General features: G+C 46.0%; 1 protein-coding gene across 2 annotated transcripts in view; it reads left to right on the top strand.

Moving 5' to 3' along the window:
* ST8SIA5 (ST8 alpha-N-acetyl-neuraminide alpha-2,8-sialyltransferase 5) overlaps positions 1 to 21985 on the top strand; it is a 94509-nt gene that overhangs the window by 41410 nt on the left and 31114 nt on the right. For both annotated transcript variants that reach the window (XM_019518121.1, XM_019518120.1), the window contains one exon: positions 13047 to 13139. In XM_019518121.1, coding sequence (XP_019373666.1) covers positions 13047 to 13139 — 93 coding nt within the window. The remainder of the gene's footprint in view (positions 1 to 13046; positions 13140 to 21985) is intronic.

The following is a 21985-nucleotide window of genomic DNA, read 5'->3' as shown; positions in this document are numbered from 1 at the left end:
TCTCTCTCTCTCTCTCTCTCTCTCTCTCTCTCTCTCTCTCTCTCTATATATATATATATATATATAGAGAGAGAGAGAGAGAGAGAGAGAGAGAGCAGATGATGCATTAAGAGATGCATTTCTCTCTCTCTCTGAGACACAACTAGTGCTGTCATTGCCTGGGCACCGGATGGGCTCTGACCACTGCCTTTGTTAGCTGATGTTGTATATCAGAGAGCAGCTGGTTTATAACATCTTTATCTGTAATATCTTTGCTGAAGATCAGTGTGTCACCAGCTGCATGTTTGGACCAGAGAGAGAGAGAAACAGAGAGAGAGACATATATATATATATATATGTATCTCTTAATGCATCATCTGCTCATTAGACATAACCCCTAAGGCTTATTATACATATATGTATAATGAACTTTGAAGATTATGTCTAATGAGCAGATGATGTGTTAAGAGATGCATAACAAATACAATCCATTGCATAGCTCTGCAATTTATTGTGTGATAGCATGTTCTTATAAAGGGTAATGTGTCTGGGTTTGGATCTATATATGTATGAGTATGTGGATATGTATATGTGGTATATGTACGCACATGAATCCACATACACATACATACACATGCAATTTGAATAGCTATAATTATAATTCCGTATCTTTCTGTAGCTCCAGGTTTATCAGAAGTGTGCTTGTTTATATCAATTATATATGCATATAATCATGTCTATATATTATATAAACATGTTAATTATATCACTGTTGTATATCATATATAGTGCTGTAGTTTGATAGATGGTTCCAGGTTGCGAGCAAATTACCTGTTCCACAAATAAATAAGGATGAAGCTCTTCTGTCCTGCATAGGGCTGTTGAAAGGATAAATGTATTAAACATTGCTCAGATCTTGCTGTAATGTCAGTCATGCCAGCACCATAGACAGGGAGAGTGTTCTGCAGACAGTCGCATATTCCTCAGGCAATATAGCAGAATACATTTTTTAAGTAAAACCATTGATCCACGTTTGTGGCATTCATAGTGAGAGGTACCAATATGCACAGGAATGACCTGCTTTCATGCTGTTTCTCAGATTACCTGATCTAATACTGGTCAGTTCTTTCTATACCCTTTGATTTAGTGTATAAAAATGTGTAGGAAGCAGTAGTATCAATATTCAGAGTTAAAAAAATTAATTGCTCTTCAACCCCTCAAAAACATAAGACTGGCTTAAAAATTATGTCTTTTTTTAAAAAAATGCAGTACATTTTTTTTTTTTTTTATTTGCCTTCTTGTTACTGAATCTTTTGGGATGGGGGGGCACATTTTCAATTTTTTTCCTGCAACTCATGAGGGATCTGGGACTGTTTAGCCTGTGCAATAGAAGACTGAGAGGTGATTTGATAGCTGCCTACAAATATGTCAAGGGACCTAGGTGAACAGCTTTTCCAAAAAGTCCCCCCCGGGAAGACACGGACCAATGAACACAAGCTAGTCGAGGAAAAGTTTCAGCTGGGCCCAAGGGAAAGCTTCTTTTCTGTATGGGTAACTAGAATCTGGAACATCTCTGGCGGTCTTTAAGAGGAGGCTGGGCAAATACCTCGTTGAGCTCATTTGAGCCCAATTACCTCTTGCCTACGGCAGGGGACCAGACTTGATGATCTTATAGGTCCCTTCCTGTCCTCCTGCCTCTGATTCTATGGTAGAATTTAATGTGATCACATGAATCCAGGAGCTGGAGCTTTGGGAAGAGTGCCAAATATCTGGAGAATTATGATGCAGTTGGGGGAGCTGGCAACACTACACAATATTTATTTCTTTGTTAGATGATTGACATAGTTGTTCTACTTCAGGTTCCTTACTTTCTTATTTTTTGATACAATAGGAAACAGGGAGATGCACCTGCTATTTCCAGTTGAAATGTCTTTGGAAAAAGAGAGAGTGTATTAGTAATCTACCATGTATTGACACACTTTGTTACTAGGGGAGCAGTGCATGTACAGTACTTGAAATCTTAACCATTGCCCTCATCATCCTCTGGGTGGGATGCTGTTCTTTGGTGGGCTTTGGAATCGGTTGACGTCTATGAGCCTTTGGGTCACTGGTGTTGTCATTGCCGGGGCACCGGATGGGCTATGACCACTGCTTTTGTTAGCTGATGTATCTCAGAGAGTAGCTGGGTTATAACATCTTTATCTGTAATATCCCTGCTGAAGATCAGCGTGTCACCAGCTGCATGGTTGGACCAGAGGATACCCATGAAGGTCTTAAGCTTCTGCAGCTGCAGTCTTGTGGATATGCATATTGCAGTCTCCCAGGATAACAAATCTGGGGTGCTTCATGTTGGTAATACAGTATCAGGAATAGTTGCATTGAATCAGCTTTCACATTCTTGCATTTTCTAACAAATGCTTTGATTTAAGCTCTCAAAACTCATTGGCCTGAACAGTAAGACTCACCATATAGGACTGGGCTCCTAATAGACAGAGGACCAACTTTCAGCCAGAAGGAGAAGCGGGAGGAGCCCAAGCCATAGCTTGTGATGAACGAGCGCAAGCCAGTGATTGGGACTAGACATAAACACGTACTCGAAAAATGTCATTGTTCACACATTATGTTGATGTTATGAACCCTGTCTCATGCTTTGAGATGCCCCTTAGGGGGTCATATGGATGACAAGATCAGCTGCTTGTTTCAATCAGAGTGATGGGAACAAACCGATTAACATACGCAACTAGTAGTCTATTAAAAAAAGAGAGGTCTTGGAAAAGACAACAGGCTCCCTGCAGCATGCCCCATCGCTGCATCTCGCAGAGGAGCCGATGTCTTGGTGCAGTGACTTTGAAAACAAAGAGAAACCAAAAACTCTTCCTTGCCAAACGTTAGATCAAAGATGATATTTTTAGAGCCATGCTGATGTTGCTACATTGTGGTCTGGAAAAATGGACAGAAGAGCATACATTAAATATCCATGTTACTAACCAGGAGAGCTCCTCAGTACAGTCAGGAATTGATGACACTGAAGATATGGATACCTGTAGTATTGACACCAGAACTAGTCTATTGGGTTGCCTGCAGACCAGGCTTGCTATGGATGAGTAGATAAACAGAAGAGTACTGAACTTCCATTTTTTTCCCTCAAGAACTGCTATTTCTTTAGTTCCAGATGAAACCTTTACCATTGTTGCAATATACAGATGTCGAACAGTGTCCGAACAACAGCGCAGATGAGCACGGGGAACAATTCTGCACGTGGATCAGTTTGTTCAGAAGTCTGTGGTAAGCAGCTGAGCTAAGACCCCATACGATCTATTAATGAAGTGTGAGAAGATAAGGTCAAAATCAGGATTGCGCGGAGCAGAAGGTGGTACACTGAGACGCAGGAGGACACAGACTAGGGGCGCTTACAGTGGTGAAGAGCATGTACCCAGGGACGGCAATCGTAACGTTAACTGCGCCCATGTGTAAACTGCCTGCAGCCCTCATGGGGCTTTGACATGTGAAGATTTAACAGAAGGAGTCACAAACATTGCTGAGACTCAGTCAGGAGCACGCTGCAGGTTAGGGTCATTGTGGATCTACAGCCTTTGGGCAGAACAGCAGCTAAGAGCCGGAGGCTCTGCTAATAAGAAGCAAGAGCATCTTGAGTTGGGAGTTCAGATTCATGTCAGTCAAAGTATCCAGACTTTTATTTGCTTATTTGAGCTTTTCACGTGTGGATGATTGGGTGGCTGTGCCAATAGTCTCCTGGCACTTCTGCTGCCGGACATAGAAAACCATGGAGAACACTGAAATGTTCCTGGAAATGGAAAGAAAGAAGTTAGGCAAGCATTTCTTAGAAGAGCTGCTTCTGAAAACGGAGGAAGATTTTAGGCGATGGGTCTCAAACTTTTTAGGCTCAAGGCACCCCACAATAAGTGCAGCGCACCCCTTGGTAAGCTTCAGATTCCCCTTGATGGAATTGAGACTCCCCTTGGAAAAAGTCATCTCAGTTTTCACTCCATTTTTGACTACAGAAAGATAAGAGAGCAATTCTTGTGTTGCAAAGAGCTCAGAAAAGATTACAGCAGGTCAGAGCATTTTTAATAGTGTGTATTCTTATTTGAAGTAATTAGGTTTATGTTGTGAATCATGTTTGCACACCTAACAGTGCTAACATGGTGTGGCACCCAGAGGTTTCTTGAAAGGATCTCAAGGCGCCCACAGCACCCTGGTCGAGAGTCGCTGCTTTAGGGGGTTCAGGTCTGAGAGGAATGTTGTGAATGTCTCACCTGACCATCCGCATCAGCCAGGACATCGGACCTGATCCTCAAGCCCGTGGCTTCTGTTTGAGCAATAGCATTTTTTTAGAAAGTTCACTAGCTTTTAAGTGAGAGAGAATCCACCATGTCCCCCAGTAAACTGTTCCAGTGGCTAATTACGTGCTTTGTTAATGGCCATGATATTTATCATCCGAGTTGGCTAGCTCCAGCTTCCAGCCGTCAGAGCTTGTTATGCCTTATTCTGCTAGATTACAGAGCCATCTGCTATCCGAATTCTCATCCCCGTGTAGGTACTTGTCACTGCTTAACCTCTTGGAGAAACTGAAGTAGATTTGACATCTGAAGGGTGGGTTTTTACATCTCGGAACATTTTTGCAGCTTTTTTCTGAGTCCTTTCCAATTTGTTTTTCACATCCCTTTCCAAGAGCTGATACTGAATCTGGACACAGTATTCCAGAAACAGTGTCACCGCGGCAGTGTACGGAGGTGATCTCCCTCCCTCCCTTTATATGATATTCCCCTGCTTATACATCCAAGAAGGGTGCTTGCTCCCTTAGCTTCAGCATCACAGGGAACTCCTGTCCAGTTGATTATCTGTCACTACCAAGTCCTTTTCAATGTCTCTGCATCCCTGTGGGCCCATTTCCAAATGCATCTATCCATCCCTATCTGCTCTTGCTGCCACTGTCCTAGATTGCTGTGATATTATTCGGCAGGAATCATCAATACACATATTGATCTACAGTTAGTATTGTTGCTTAAGTGCCATTGATTTTAATTAGAATTACTGTAAAGACCTGATAGTTGCGCAGCAGGTCATGGCAACAGGGGCGGCATCAGGAAAGATGATACTGAATGAGAGATTTGCAAAGAGAAAACACATAGTTCCCCTGAAGGACAGTTCATTTCTGGGGTAATTCTAGGTAACTCAGTAGAGTTGCACTGGGGTGAATACTGACTGATACAGGAGGAGCCTGCCAGACGCTTGTACTTGCATCTGTGTAAGATGGATTCATCCTTTGTGACTTCACCTCTCAGCCCACCCTAGGGATAGTCATTATAAGAAGCCTTCCCACCACCAGGCAAGCAGTGACAGGTTATCACCATCACTGCACTGTTTAGCAGACTGCAAGAACAGCTTACAGAGCAAGGTGACATTTCTCCCCTTAGAGGAGGGAAGAGTTTACGTTGATCTGTGTGCTCCAGTTCTCACTCCTTTACCAGTTCTGGGAGCAGGACATATTATTTAACAACAGTATGTCTCCAGGTGTCCCCTGTCGCAGTTGATCACAGGATGAACGTGAGCCACCAGTGCAATGCTGTAACCAACAGAGGTAATAGCATACTGGGATGCATTAGCTGATGCATTGCGAGCAGGGCTAAGGAAGTGATATTTCCTCTCTACTCAGCGCTGGTGAGAGCCTAGTTGGAGGACTGTGTCCAGTTTTGGGCACCGCACTTCAAAAATGACATGGAGAATCCCGAAAGGGTCAAGAGAAGGGCTGCAAGGATGATTAAAGGCCTGGAGGGCAAACCTGATGAGGAAAGACTAAGAGATCTGGGACTGTTCAGCTTGGGGAAGAGAAGATTGACGGGGGACTTGGTGGCCGTCTGTAAGTATGTAAGGGGTGAGTATCGGGAGCTGGGAGAAAAACTGTTCACTAGGACGCCCCAGGGGAGGGCAAGGAGCAATGGCCATAAACTGTTGGTGGATGGTTTCAGGTTGGATGCAAAGAAGTACTTCTTTACAGTAAGGGTCACCAGAGTCTGGGAAAGACTTCCCGAGGAGGTGGTGCAGTCCCCAACCTTGGAAGTTTTCAAGAGGAGACTGGACAGACACCTTGCTGGGATCATTTGATCTGAGCACTATTCCTGCCCAGAGCAGGGGGTTAGACTTGATTTTTTGAGGTCCCTCGTTCCAGCCCTTGATTTCTATGATTTGATGATTCTGTGCTGGACAACAGGGTGTTAACCTCAGAAGCCACGCCTCGGTATTACTGGTGCATCCCCAGACTGCATAGCAGGTTTCCGCTCGTATACAGCAGTCCTTGGACTTACGACACAATCGGTTCCTGAAAACCGCATCTTAAGTTGAAATGTTGTAACTTGAAACTAATTTTCCCATAGGAAACAATGTTTATAACTGGGGGATTGGTTCCTGAGCCAAGGCCCGATATCCTGTTTTCACCAAAAATAACCCATAATTTTGTACAGTACTCAATCAATTATAGATGAGTAGTATAGATGCATTGATTTATTTTACACTGTACTGGGACGTATCTTTGTTCAGTACAGGTAGTGCTGTAGTGGTAGCAGCGGTGACGAGCGAGCACCAGACGAGTTGCCCAACAAATGGCTCCCAGACAAGCGGTATGCTGCTGCTCCAGCCACGTGTTGGGAAGGGCATAGTGGGGGAGGGCGTTTGCCCCTGGATCTGCCCTGAGCACAGCTTGCCCCACCCCAACCAGTTCTGGGGGCACATGTCCCACCCTGCCATGCCCTCCTGGACAAGTGGCGGGAGCTGCAACTTCTCCCATGCCTGCCCATAGCCTCCACTCCCAGTGCTGCTGTGGGCAACTAGGCAGGGAGGCATGGGGGGGCTGCCCCACCATCAGGGGCTTAAGCCTCCAGAAACATGCCCCCCCCACCCTGGGCTTAAGTCTCATGTACAAAATTATTAGGGGGGTTTGGGTGGCTGTGGGAGAAGCTGGCTTTTTAAAGAGGGTTTTTAAAGAGATTTGATTCTGGTTTTGCAGTTATATGATTAACAGCAGGTTAAGCACAATGTTCTTGTTCCATCTTAAAAATCCCTGAGTGATAATTTTGTACATGTGCTGGCACCGCTGGAGCAGGGGCTATGGGCAGCCGTGGGAGCAGCCCGGCCCTGGAGCAGCTGGATGAGCCGCAACTTCTCTCGCAGCCACCCCTGGCCCCCGGCGGGAGCAGCCGGATGAGCCACGGCTTCTTCTGTGCCCTCCCAGAGCCTGGTGCAGCCCTGGCTGGGCACTGCTTGCCTGAGCCCCAGTCCCTCCCTCACTACAGGGGCCTCAATCTGCCCCGCAATGCCCCTTCCATTCTCCCTCCCCTTCCACCAGGACAGACGCTATAAAGCTGAAACCCATGCCAGAACTTCAAAACCAGGTGTCAGTTTACAAGCGTCGCAGCTGCCATTCATCTTAATTTGAACAGTTGTAAGTCGAGGGCTGCCTATAGTATTTGTATATCACAGAGCAGTATTTGTACAACCGGCACTCCTGGGCCCCTGGTTCCACTGAATTGCCAATTGCTTTGCTTTTGCATTGGCGTCTGTAAAATGGGGGCAATACCTGCCTACCTTTCAGGGATAGGGTAGGGATTACAGTCCTAGGAGTGGGAACATGCTAGGGGAGTGTTAACTGTATACAATCTTGGGGTCCATAAAACACACACAAGGCAAATGTATTGGGGTCAAACCCTGAAATTTCTATTTGTGGCCAAACCCCGCAAGACTGATTCATGCAGCTGCATGAAGATATGCATGGGAGTAAGGCAAGCAAGATTTGGCCCTCACGTAAAGGCTTAATGGCAGTCAATGGGATTTTTTCCTTAACAAAGCTTATGAAAAGCCTGCAGGATTGGTCTTCTGCTGCTTATTTTCCCAGTCCCCTGCAGGGGTTGCTTCTGGAGAAGAGGTTTGCTGTTCCTGCAGTGAAGTCATCATCCTGTCCATGTGGATTCACAGTCCTTTGCTGTAATCAGGCCAGGGTTGTCACAGATTTGGCAGGCTCGCTTCACTACAGGAATTGGCAGGGTGGCTTATAAGGGGAGAGAGAACTTTTTTAAAGACACAGACCGGATCTTTACCCTAAACAATACTTTAAAACTCTGGACAGCATATCAAATGAATCTGCATTCCTTTTCTCTGAGGAAGGACTCGAGCTGCAGACTTTTAATTTACGGAGCATGATTAAGGAAATTGTACTTGTGATCAAGGCAAAAGTAACCTGACTGCGGCTGATCAAAGAGCTGAGAGTTGCAGTAGCTAATGGACTGCTACTGAGCCAAATCTTGCTAGCGAACTCAATAACGGGCCGAGCTATAAATGAAAGCACAGGGGGAGAAGTGAAGGTTAGAAAAGATGAAAGCTACTCGGGGCTGGAAAACCACAGAGCAAGTCACTTCTGGGTATTCAGTACTCAGGGTTGGAAGGGAAGAATTGTCCCTCAACACTTGCACCTTGTGTGGTCTTAAGATCTGGGATTCGATGCTGGAAAGAGCTGTGAGACGGCACAGAATCAAAACTAACCTGGATGCGCATGCAGCAATATGTGAATTCAGAGGATAGGACAGAGAACTACAGGAGTAACCAGCCCACCACATATATGTGCGACGTGCTCAGTTGTGAGCCTTGCGATCTTTTTTTGGTGCTTCAGTGCAGGTTTTTTGTGTTGCTCAGGGATCCCCAGGGGAGAGAAATTATTTGGGTTTGAGCAGAGGAAGCAAGGACTAAGTGAGCAAAGGGTGGACAGTTTAAACTCTAGTGAATATAATACGAAATGATGATTCTTCCCGGGGAGGTTGAAGTACAGGTCCCTTTTGCATAGGAGGGTGGTTGTTGAGAGTGTCTGTTGCCGCTGAGAACATGAACCTGGCTAATTAATCAGCTGCCTCCCAGCCCACCCCACCCCTGCTCCTTGGTTGGATGTTAAATATAAATGCATGAAGACAACAGGAAGGACAAACTTCTATACTATTACCTATTTGTGCTATTTATACTCTCTGATGCATCGTCAGTTTGCAGGGATTCATATCGTGTAGAGTGGGAGTTAATAGGCAGTACATGCACTTACAACATAGCGAGTGGGAGAGGGTACAGAGCTCCTCATGGAGAAAGTACAGCATGCGGCGATGCTGCGGGAAGAGGCCATTCTGCATGGTGCTGCCCGGCACTGATCCATCGATGAGGTGGCAGCTGGATGTGATCCGTTTGTAAAGCCAATAATATTGGGAAGAAAGGGAGGAAAATGGGACTTAATTCTTTGCTCAGTAGATGCTGCTTCACTGACTCCTTAATGGTGTTACAGCCTGCTTAAGAAAACTGACTGGCACAGAGGGCGGGAGCCTTTCCCCTCCGTGGGGCCCATGCTGATGGAAAGTCCAGGTGACAGTTCAAGCACTGTTGTGAGTTGAGCTTTCACGCAATTTCCCATTGTGCCAGTGTCTACATGGCAATTAGCATCCCATAGCATCCCGTTTGGCAGCCTCAGCAGAAAGGCTAGCAATCGGACTGTCCTGGGGACTGAACCAACATCTTACCCATCCAGTAGACACTGGCACAGGCACACACTGTCAGGATGGCATGGAGATTGTGGGCCACCTCTGCCCACCAAGTACCTCCTATTGTAGCTCCTCAGAGAGTTTGCACTTGCCAGGGTTTTCTTCTGGCCCTTTGCACGAGCTCAGGAAACAAAATCAGGGACCTCTTATACAAGGAATCTATTGGAAACAATTGGGCTGTTTGTGAACAGGATATTTCTCATTAAGAAGGGGCCCTATAATCTTCTAAAATGTCACTGTTTATACATGTGACATGGGTCTGGGATTTCCTTCATATTGCAGGTGCGCTTTAATTTTTACATGATCTCTTGGCCCTTCCATTGCCTCCTCTCTGCATCTCTTTCACCTGTTTTGGGGCTTTGCTATTTGGTTAAGCAAGAAACAATCCAAGGGAATCCCTGGGGCTCAGGAAGTTTCCTACCCAGCGCCCCCGCTAGTGCCTCGGCCTGGAGCCAGGTCCTTCCTCCGCAGGATTCCCATACAGTAACGCAAGCTACTCAGCACTGGAGCTCGACGTCTAGAACGTGGGAACCCAGACACAAAACAGCACATTGACGATAGAGGTATTCATCTGGGTTTCTACAGTTCCTGTCTGTCTTCAGGGACTTAATATGTCTTTCCTTCTTTCTTGGTGAAATTTAGCTGTGTGCAGAAGGCCAGCACATCACTGACACACCATTTATGTCCCATGCAAACCTGAGGGACGTTGACAGGCATGGACCTCGTGCCGGATGTCTTCACAAGGGCACATTTCATCCTTTAGCAGTGGTTCGAAGTGGGCTCATTCAGGGACCGAGTCCCTTCCCACTCACAGTCATTTAAGCAAGGAAGGGCTCCTACGAGATCGACGGACTTGCTACTGTTAGGAAAGCTGGCAGCGAGTGACTGGGAGGTCAGGCCTTCGTTTTGCAGTTGCTGTTTTATTCTGCCACAAATCTCAACTGTTGTCCATTCAACCTGCCTGCCTTGTGGTGGGAAGAAAATGGACAGGACCTGACCCCATAGCATGTACATGTAACCCAGTGGAGTTCAAGCTGGGCTCCTAGGATATGCCTATATTAACTCCGGAGCAAGCCTGAAAGAGAAATCCTGCCCACTCATGCCTCAGCCTGCAGATCAGGTAGCCCGGGCAGCTCATAAGCATCCCTGAGACACAGAGCAGGCAGGACTTATGCTTCAGTGCCCTTCAGAAGCCGTGGAGATACTGCTTTAGTTGCCCTTTAGCGGCTGGGCATGTAAAGAGGACTGAGTCAACCATTTCCTTTGAGATATGTCTGCTAGCCTAACCATCCGTGCACCATGCTTCCAGAAGCAGTGGCCCTGGGTCCAGATCCCACAGATGTCCCAGCTGATATTGCATGCAAATGCCCTGTGCTTAAATCAGGTGCAGTAGAAGAGCACTGGGTTGTGCCTTCCAAAGTAGCACCAGGTAGGATGTGCTGAATTTCCTAACTGCAGTTCCAGTCTGGCAAGAGCTGCTGCATATGCACAGTAGTAGAGGTCAATTGGCAGAAGCCATGTTTGAATCCAAATGTGCCCCGAAAGGTTTTTGATCAGATCAGCTGTTCAACCAGTAAAAATTAAACTGGTGCAATTCTGCATATAAACAGGGCTTACGACCTCTTTGTCTTCAGTTAGATTTGGTGTGCCAAATGCAGAGTGGATGCGTAAGCATGGGAGGCTTCACCTACATTTTGATAAGGCGATACGTAGTCAAAACTTGTGAAAAGTCTGAATTAGAGGGTGATGGGATAGGGGAAAATGTAAGTTATACCTTCTTGGGCTTCCGTCTGAAAACACTTTCCAACAAGTGGGAAGTTCTTTCCGTATAATAATGCCATGTTATATAGACCAGAAAATATACACTCACCTTTATGAAACTCAGAAAAAGGCCGTGCTTGTTGCCCTGCAGTGTTTGCAGACACATTTCCAGTTGGTTGCTACGTGTGAATGCCTCAGTCTTTGTGGGGGTTCATTTGTACCTGGACATGTATGAAGTATTTGATTTCTAGAGGCTTTGAGCACCTCTAGCTCCCACTGGCTTCATTAGGAGCTTTGGGTGGCAGGTCTTTTTCCAGATTAGATGCAGGGTGTCCTAAATGAGGTTTTCAAATATAAGGCACTTATTTTTAACTGCAAGCTCAAACTGTTAAGGGAAATCATTCCGTGAGATTTTTTGGGACCTCCCATAGGAAATAACTCTCACAACGTTAATTGATAGTCCATGAGAGTTTCAATTAAGTGGTTATTGAAAACTTAGTATTTTGATGCCATCTTACTTTAGAAAAATCTGTTAAGTATGTTTAACCCACGTTTCAGATCTGTTCCCTATATGTAATCCCAATGAAGGAAATCTTTATGCTTTTTTCTTTCCTTAATGAAAATACAAAATATCTAGAAGAGGTAGTATGTAGTTACCGACAAATCAATTTGAAGGCCAGGAGAGACTATTACTGCCACTTATTGCTAGCTCTTGCATTAAGCTTCTGTTCTCACTCTCTCTCTCTTAGATATCACATTTTGATTAGTGATGAAATGTCACTTCAGTAGGTAGGCCGATCAGGAGCTTGGTTTTATATCGTTAATCTTCCTTTTGTAGTTTCAACATGTTTTCATTAAATGTAGTGGACAGCATGGGCTCCCTCTGGTGTCTAATTTCAATACATGGCATTCAGTTTAATTTGCCCTTTTATTCCAGCCCAATCTATATGGTGGGAGTGTTGAACTGAGAAAACAAAGCCTTTGTTTGTGCTTTCACTGAGAATTTGATGTCCACCGTATTTGTGTGTATAAGTAACATTTAAATCCTGTTCCACCCTAAAGTAAAGGGGTCATATATCAAAAACATGTACCTGGAAAACAAACAGTGAAAAAGCCAAATTGTATAAAACTGTGGAGAAAAACCCAAATAAAACATTCTCTCCTTGGCATGTAGAAGCTGCAGAGTTCAACCTGAGGAGGAAAAAATATGGTCAAATTTTCAAAAAGTGCTCAAGCTCCTATGCAGACTTCTCAGGAGAGGTGGCAGATTTTCAGAAGCACCCAACGCTCCCCATTATTCATGGTCAGCGAGGGGCTTTGAAAACACGGCTGCTTCACTTAGGCTGGGGGATATAACCAGCTGCCTATCTTGGTACCTACATTAATGAGACTTACAGTGTGTAGAGCATTTTTTAAATCTGGCCACTTATTTTGAATTAGCTGAATGGAAACGGTTGGGTATTCTCTCTTGAAAATCTAGCAGTTAGCACTTTTGTTTCTAGAGTGATGGGTACGTTTGGTGGAAAAGGCATTTTGAAGTCACAGGTGATATCAGATTTTCACTGTTGAGGAATATCCTTGTTCTAGCCGGGGGTTACATCATGCAGCAGTGAATTGGCAGGGAACACGGCACAATTCTCTCGATTCACAAAGACATACTTTAAGGTCTAGGGTTGGTTTGTAATTTTTGTTGTTCTAGTCATTGCTCTTTTTTTTCTGCAGGTACTTTGAGTTTTATGAAGGTCCTTTGGAGTACAACTCAACAAAATGCCTAGAGCTGAGACAGGATATAATTGATGTGAAAGTGCTCTCTATGTAAGTATGAGCAAGTATTTTATACAAGAGTTGCCTTTCAAAAAGGTACAAACATGTTTAATGAAGCTGTCAAGGACATGGATGTCAGAGGTCACAACTTCATGGAGCTGTGATTTCTGCTTCATCCAAGTAGAGGGGATTAAGCTCATTTGAACGATGGGCATCTTTCCAGTGACTTCATTGGGCTTTGATTCAGGCCCTTCATCATGATAAGCATTTTGATTAGCGATAGGGAAAACAAATACTTTCTCTTATACAGAGCACTCAAGGCACCCCACTGATGTTACAACCCACGTATTTCAGATTTCAAAGGAGTTTGAACAACTTATTAGGATAGGTATCATTCTGCCAGTCGGACAGTATGGTGTGCATGTTCTGTCTGCCATCTTTTCACAGGTATATCAGGAAATATATCAAAGGAAATGGGTACACAAATGGTCAGATTTCAGGATGGAAAGAAGTAAACAGTGAGCTTCCCCCTGGATCTGTGTTGGAACCAGTGCTGTTTAACATATTTATAAATGCTCTGGAGAAGGGGGTGAGTAGCAAGGTGGCCACATTTGTGGATGACACAAAATTATTTGAGTGGTAAAGACCAAGGTGGACTGTGAGGAACCGTAGAAGGATCTGGCATGATTGAGCAAATGGTTAACTAAATGGCAGATGAAAATCAGTGTAGATAAGTGTAAAGTGATACACCTGGGCAAAAATACCCCAAACTGTGCCTACATTATGATGAGCTCTACATTAGCTGTTACTATACAGGAAAGAGATTCGTAGACTCATAGATTATAGAGTCGGAAGGGACCCAATGGATCATCGTGTCTGACCCCCTGCCCCTGACAGAAAAGAGGACCGAGGTCAGATGACCCCAGCTAGAGATCTGGGAATCATTGTGGACAGTTCTCTAAAAACATCCTGAGCAGCTGTAAAAAAGGCAAACGAAATGTTAGGCGTTATTAGTAAGGTAATTGTAAAGAAAACTGAAAGTAGTATCATGCCCCTTTATAAACCTGTGGTTTGTCTATACCTTGAATACTGTGCCCAGTTCTGGTCCTTACACCTTAAAAAAGGATAAAGATGGACTAGATAAGGTATAGAGAAGGGCAATGAGGGTGATGAGTGGTATGGAGGGGCTTCCATATGAGGAGAGACTAAAGAGGTCAGGCCTGTTCAGTTTAGAAAAGAGACACTTGTGCAGGGGCTATGATAAAGGTTTCCAAAACACTAAATGGCGAAAAGAAAGGAAATAGGGATTTATTACCATATTTATTATTTCTCACCATGCAGCAACTAGGGGTCACAAAATGAAACTAATAGGTAGTAAGTTTAAAACTAAGAAAAGGAAATTCTTTTCACACAGTATATAATTAAAGTGTGGAACTCGTTGCCACCAGATGTGGAAGCTGACAGTGTAGCCAGATTCAAAAAGGGATTGGACAAATTTTTGGAGGAAAGGGGCTAGGAGCACAATCTTGAGCATGGGAGCTAGGAGTACAATCTCTGAATTAGAATTTCCTAGACCTTAAATGCTGGAGGCTGCAAGTGAGAGAGGAGCAGTGGGAAAAAACCCTTGTGTAGCAGGAATCCACCCCTGCTATGCTTACCTGGTAGTCGAGCCGACACCAGGGAAGAAGTGGCGAGGCTGAAAGGAATGCAAGCGCAGCCCCTTTTAACTGGATGCTGGAGAATGATGTCAGGGGTGTGCAAAAATTAAAAGAGGAATAACAAGACTGTGGGGGAGGGGAGGATGCCCAGCTGCAGGGACTGGAGGACAGATCCTGAAACTGGGGTCAAGACGTGGGATAGCATACTTACTGGTGGCAGCAAGGAGATGCTGGCCAGTGAATGCTGGAGCTACAGCAGAGACCTGGCCCAGTTTATAGGAACCCCGACTGGGATAAGACGGTACCTGCGAGGGGCAGTAACCTCAAGTAAAGTGGTGGGCCAATAGCCATCAGAAGTGGGGCCGTACTCCTGTTGTGATCAAGAGCAACAGGGAAGGGCACCCCTGAAGAGAAGGTAACCCCACTGGAGGGAGGAATAACCTAGTGGCCGAGTGTGCCCAGGGATTTTGCAGCATATGACCGCCCAGACTATCTCTAAGGAATTTCATGATATTGTAAGTGAGGCCAAAAGGGCTCTCCTCCAAAGGGGGAAACCCAGAAAGAGGAAGATGGGGGAAGGAAGGATACCGACCCCTCATGACGTATGGTTGCTTTGGTTTAATATTATGATGAGTGATGACAACTCTTTATTTTAGTTCACTACCTCCATTGGCGGTTTAATAAAGGCAGGGAACAAGCTGTGGAGATGCATAATCATCTTTGACCGAACATCTAGTTCCCAAGGGCAATCGAGATCCTCACAAGGCCTAATGAAGAGATCTACTGACTGACCAAGTGCTGTTAAGATTAGAGGGTGGAGACCTACATGGCGTAGGGGATGGTGGAGCCGTGTACTTAGACCCCCAAACCAGGGCTGTGGGCATAAGGCAGCCTCCCGCAATATATTCGTCCAACAAGTAAAGACATCAAGGTGTGGTATGTGAGTGTGAGACAGGCTGCCCATACAGGACAACCCCACACCCCTGTTACACCTTGTCATACCCAGTTCATTCTCCTTTTCATTCCCTGTTCTCTGCCATGGTATGACACAGCATATTGGGCAAGATGAAACTATGGTCTGACCCAGTAAATATCAATTCTTATGTTGTTATGAAATAGGCTTGAAAATTATGCATCCTCCAAAGGGATTGAAATAATCAAAAATAATAGGTGTCCTCTGGACAGAATCCTTTTCTTCTTTCTTACATCCCTTATACAATCAGAAGGGACCTCAAGGGTCATTTGGCCCAATCCCCTGCATCAATGCAATTCCTAAATCATCCCTGGCTTGTTTCTTCCACTGTCTCTTGAAAGTCTTCAGGTGAAAGAGATCCCACAGCTTTCCTGCACAGCTGATCTAAATCAACTGTGCTTCAATTGAAAGCCATTGCTTTGTGTCCTACCCTCTCCAGTAAGGTGAAAGTAAGGTTACCATATGTCCAGGTTTTCCCAGACATGTCCTCTTTTTTGGCCCCCTGTGCTGCATCCGGGCAGGTTTTTTAAAATAAGAACAAATGTCTGGGTTTTCCGCTGTCCTGGACAGGATGCTTTGGGCTGGGAGCAGTGGGCAAGGTGATTGGCTGTTGGAGGTCACGTGTTCCCCATCCGAGCTTCTGCAAGCCAGGGGGGAGAGAGAGAGAGAGATTGTGTGTGTGCGCGTGTGTGCGTGTGCGCGCATGCAGGTGTGACCTGCTCCTGGTGCTGGCACCCATTCTGCCCGCAACAGCCTCTCGCTGCTGGTCTCTGTCACTCACAGCCATATCTCCCCTTTCCCTTTTTACTCCCTCTGTCTCAGTTGCACTCCCCCACTAAAGCACATGATTTTACACTCACTGGGTCTTCCCCCGGCTGCAGGAGAAGCAGCCAGCTGCCCCCTGCATATTTTTACCCTTGAGGTGTGATCACCAGAGCCCAGGTCTGAGCCCAGGGACCCGGAGCCCAGACTGGGCATTGCCTGATTGGGTTGGGAGCAGACAGGAGTAGGGACATTGTGACATGGCTGGTGGGGGGTGTGGGGTGGGGGAGTAGGGGCTGCAGGTTGGGAGTGAGGGGCATCATCAAGGGTAGGGGGGAGCAGGGTATGGCTGTTCGGGAGTGAGGGGCACTGGCAGGGCTGGGGTCAGTGGGTCGGGAGTGAGGGGCAGCAGAATGGGCAGGGGCAGGGCACTGGCATGTCACCATCATGTTTCCCCCCCCACACAAAGGTGTTCTCTTTTTTGGACCTGGAATTTGGTAACCCTAAAAGTAAAAAGAATTTGAATCCAGGTTGTCCTGTTTACTAATCGGGCACCTTAACCACCTGAGCCATGGTACCTGCACAGGCTGTTCATTCCTAATGATACTCCTGAGTTCTGCTTGCGAGGCAGACTAAAGCTGAGCTCTAGAAGATTAAATGACCAGTTCTGCTCTACCATACCGTAACAAAGCTGGAGAGATTCCCTGCATAAAAATAGTCCAGCTGTTGGCTTAGATAAGGTATTTATTATTAAAAACAACGCATCTGCTACTATAAATTTGGAGGCCACTTGCACACAGTATACAGTGTGGCACAGTGGATGGTGCACCGGTCTGCTGGGTGATCTCATGTTAGTCTCATTCCATCTCTGCGCCTTGGTTTCTTCATATGTGGACTGGGGGAAAAAGGCCTTTGTGAGGGACTTTGAGGTCTGTAACTTGAGTACTAACGGGCAGGCATTTATTATTAATAAGCAGAAATAAAGACCTACTCCACACTCTGTGCCCTCATCCTGCTATGCAGCTAAGCATGTGCTGAAATTTCATGTACTTCACTGAGACTATTCATGAATCCAGGCTGTGATGGCTCTCATTGTAAGCAAGAGCAAACAAAGGAGACAAGACACTGGGTGACATGTCAGATGAGGAAGGGCTGTGGGCACAATAGATGAGAGAGGCAGAAGGGGCGCTGCACACAGTCTTTGGGGGTTGTGTCAGAAGCAGAGCTACACCAGTGGTTTGCTTACATCCGCAGTAGCATAAGGATGTAGGCTGGTAGCGGTCCTATCTTTTGACAGGACATGTCCGTAATGAGTATAGTTGTACAGGAGGCTCTTCCCTTCCCCTGTACCTCTCCTGCTTGCCAATATGATTGACATTTGCTTTTAAGTCCCCAATACTGGGCAAGACCCCAGCCAGCTGAGAATTTCATCCAGAGGTCATGGTGGGACCAGCAGACCACCTGAACATTCACGGATGCTGCTGGGATCAACCTCACACCTCCTTTCCTTGCAAAAGAAAACTGATACCTGGCCAGTACAGTTCAGATTGTTGCAGGAGCACGTGTCCCTGTCCAGGTGCTCTAGGGGTCACTGATTCATTCATATGCTGTTTTCCTGAGAAACAAGCTGCTACGGGTCAGAGCAAAGCACTGCATTTTTAGCATACAACATGCCCCAGAATAAAGTATGCATCTTATTTTTTGAAAGGAAAATAGAGGAAAAAAGATCTTTTCTTGAAAACCTCTGCCAGGGCTGAAAGAGGAAGTGTTCATAGCCAGCAGCTAGGGAGCCCTTTCTGCAGCACATGCAGCTTTATTTCTTCTTTCCCCTGGCAAAGGCTTAAGCAGCAGAAACTACCTTTACCACATTTCCACAATGATAATGAATACTTCAGTTTCCAGCAGCTGAATTTTTGGGAAAGAGTGTATGTTGTACGTGATAAAATATGGTACAGTATAAGGGTTGCAGGTCTCTCTTCTCAGTTTCATAGTTGTTAGGGTCGGACGGGACCTAGTAGATCATCGAGTCTGACCCCCTGCCCTGGGCAGGAATGAGTGCTGGGGTCAGATGACCCCAGCCAGATGTCTGTCCCATCTCTTTTTAAACACTTCCAAGGAAAGGGACAGAACCACCTCCCTTGGAAGCTTATTCCATATTTTGGCAACCCTCACTGTAAAGAATATTTTCCTGATGTCCAGTCTGAATTTGTTTTTTTTCAGTTTGTGGCCATTATTTCTAGTTACCTTGACAAGCACCCTGGTAAACATCGTATCCCCTATTTCTGGCTGGCCCCCCCTTGATGAGTTTGTAGGCGGCCATGAGATCACCTCTCAGCCTCCTCTTGCAGAGGCTGAAGAGGTTCAGGTCTCCCAATTGGTCCACATAGGGTTTTTTCTGTAGGCCTTTAACCAGACGAGTGGCCCTCCTCTGAACCTGCTCCAGGCCACCCACATCCCTCCTGAAGTGCGGCACCCAAAACTGGACACAGTACTCCAGCTGCGGCCTGACCAGTGTCAGATAGAGGGGAAGTATCACCTCCTTGGACCTGTTTGTCATGCACTTACTTATGCAAGAAAGGGTGCGGTTAGCTTTACTTATTACCCCATCACACTGGTGACTTATGTTCATTTTGGAGTCGACTACGACTCCGAGATCCCTTTCCACAGTTGTGCTACTCGGTATGGTACCTCCCAGGCTGTAGGAGTGTTGATGATTCATCCTCCCCAGGTGCAACACATGGCACTTGTCCTTGGTAAACTGCATCCTATTCTGTTCAGCCCATTTCCCCAGCCCGTCCAAATCAGCCTGGATTCACTCCTTGCCGTCTAGTTTGGTGTCATCAGCAAACTTGGACAAGGTGCTTTCTACTCCCTCATCCAAGTCACTAATGAAGATATTGAACAGTACTGGTCCCAGAACAGTGCCTTAGGGGACTCCGCTGCCCACATTTCTCCCGGTAGAAACCGACCTGTCCCCCACCACTCTGTGGGTGCATCCCATAAGCCAATTTTCTACCCACCGGACTGTGTAATAATCTACATTGCAACTGTTTAGTTTATTTATAAGAATTGGGTGCGACACTATGTCGAAGGCCTTTTTAAAATTTAAGTAAACAACATCTACCTCTGTTCCTTCATCCAAGCATTTTGTGACCTGGTCGTAAAATGAAACCAGGTTAGTCAGGCAGGATCTGCCTGCTATGAGCCCATGCTGATTGCCCCTTAGCATCATTTTACCTGCTGGTCCCCCACAAATGTGATCCTTAACAACTTTCTCAAAGGTCTTGCCAAGGATAGAGGTGAGACTAACCGGCCTATAGTTACCCGGTTCCTCCTTCTGCCCCTTCTTGAAAATAGGGACCACATTGGCCCTTTTCCAGTCCTCTGGGACCTGGCCTGAGCACCACGAGTGCTCAAACAGTTGTGCCAGCGACTCTGCTATGACTCCAGCTAATTCCCTAAGTACCCTAGGATGAAGATCATCAGGACCTGTTGACTTAAATACATTCAGCCCCTCCAGGTGCCCCTTTACTAGTTCAGCTTGAACAGCTGGCGGGTTGGTATACCCAGTTGGTGGGTTGATGGGTTGGTATACGGGTCTTACCTAAGGTCCCAATGGGATGTGTATTTGTATTCATGTCCAGGAACACGGATGCAAAGAAATCATTTAGAAGCTCCGCTTTGGCCATCCTATCTGTTACCAGTTGCCCTAGTTCATCCTGAAGGGGCTCTATGTTACCCTGCATCTTTTTTTGCTTCCTATGTACTTAAACAATGACTTTTTGTTATCCTTAACTTTTGCTGCCAGCCTAAGCTCCATTTCCACTTTACCTCTCCTCATTGCTTCCCTGCAAGCTCGAGCCAAGCAGGTATACTCCTCCTTGGTGGCAGCCCCCTGCTTCCACAGCCTGTAGGCCTCTTTTATTCCCTCCAGGCTCTCCTGGATTTCTCTGCTCCACCAAGAGGGTTTCATTGCTATTTTGCCCCCTTTTATGTGTACTGGGATGGTCCTTTTATGTGCCTGCAGGTTTAGTCCCTTGAGAAACACCCACCCTTCCTGGACTCCCATCTCTCCAAGGCTTTTACCAGTCAGTCCCTCCCTAACTGATCTCCTGAGCTTGTTGGAAGTTGGATTTCCTGAAGTCTAGCGCTTCTGCCTTACTAGTTATCTTCCCCGCCTTTCTCCAGATAGTGAACCCTATCAATGGGTGGTCACTATCCCCTAGGTTACCTTGCACCTGCAGATCCCACCAGGTCGTCCCCTGCTGCCAATACTGTCACTGACTTGCTGTGTGACCCTGAGCAAGAGGTTTAACCGCTTAGCTCCTCAGTTATTTGGGAAGTATCAGGCCTGAAAGACAAGGGATCAGATCCATCAAAGGACTGAGGTCTCCAAAAATTCAGTGTGGGGCATGACCCCCGCCCATTAATAGAAAGCAATCACATCTGCATTTTGGTGAGGGGGTCCAATCCTGTCTGAGTCTTAGATACACTCAGTGCCTGGATCATGCCTTTTAGGAGTCTTCACACCCAACTGCTGGATTCCAGTTGAGTTTAGGGAGGAGATCGAAGCAGAGCTGCTTAGCCTGAGGCAGTTCTGGGCATGTCCGAGTATAGGATTAAGCCCAAATAAAATTTAAATTAAATCAGAGTAGGGCACAGTAAGTTTTGGTGTCTTCAGGGGTAGGTGGCAGCTGGGTGACTGAAGACTGCTTTGCTATTTTTTCTGGCTTGCTCGTGGACTTCATTCTTTGCTTGATCTCCCAGCTTCTTGACTCAAAAAATCCTACTTGACTCCATTCTTCACTTGATCTCTCAGCTTTGTGATTGGCTCACTCTTAGACCCTGCTCTCCTATTGACCTTTTGGCTTCGTGACCTGGTTTGTCCTTGGATTCTGCTCACCCATCCTGATCCTGGTCAGCACTTCGATCCCTGAGTGGCCCCAGACCCAGCTGCTCAAGTCCTGGCGTGACATAGGGTTTTTTGGATTGCAGTTATCGATGCAGGTGCCTTGCTTCTGCTTAAGTCCTACTTTACTCACTTTTATTGGGCTCCAGCCCACAATCCCTACCCCAAGATGCTTGCAGTCACAGTAATACTAACCTATGCAAAGACCTAATAGAGGTTAAGTGCTTGGTGATTCACACATGAAGGGTGCTACAGAAATGCTGAGTATTAATTGAAACAGCAATTATGGTAACACTTGGCTGTTACAGCACTGCACGAAGAAGAGATTGACGTCATATATCTTTACTTTAAAATAGCCTTCGATCTGGTATCCCATGATCACCTCTTGGCAAAACTGGCTAACTGCAGCCTCTGCCTCCCCATGATCCGCTGGCTGGGGAACTGGCTCCATGGTAGGACTCAAAGGGTGGTGGTTGATGCAAGTCACTCATCATGGTGTCCTGTGACCAGTGGGGTCCCCCAAGGCTCTGTCCTTGGACCCATATTGTTCAACATCTTCATTAATGATGTGGACATTGGAGTCAGGAGTGGACTG

The sequence above is a fragment of the Gavialis gangeticus genome, unplaced genomic scaffold, assembly GCF_001723915.1.
Source record: "Gavialis gangeticus isolate Ggan-Ray unplaced genomic scaffold, GavGan_comp1, whole genome shotgun sequence".
NCBI lineage: Eukaryota > Metazoa > Chordata > Crocodylia > Gavialidae > Gavialis > Gavialis gangeticus.
Note: the sequence above shows the minus strand (reverse complement) of the source record. Positions and strands in the feature narration are given on the sequence as shown.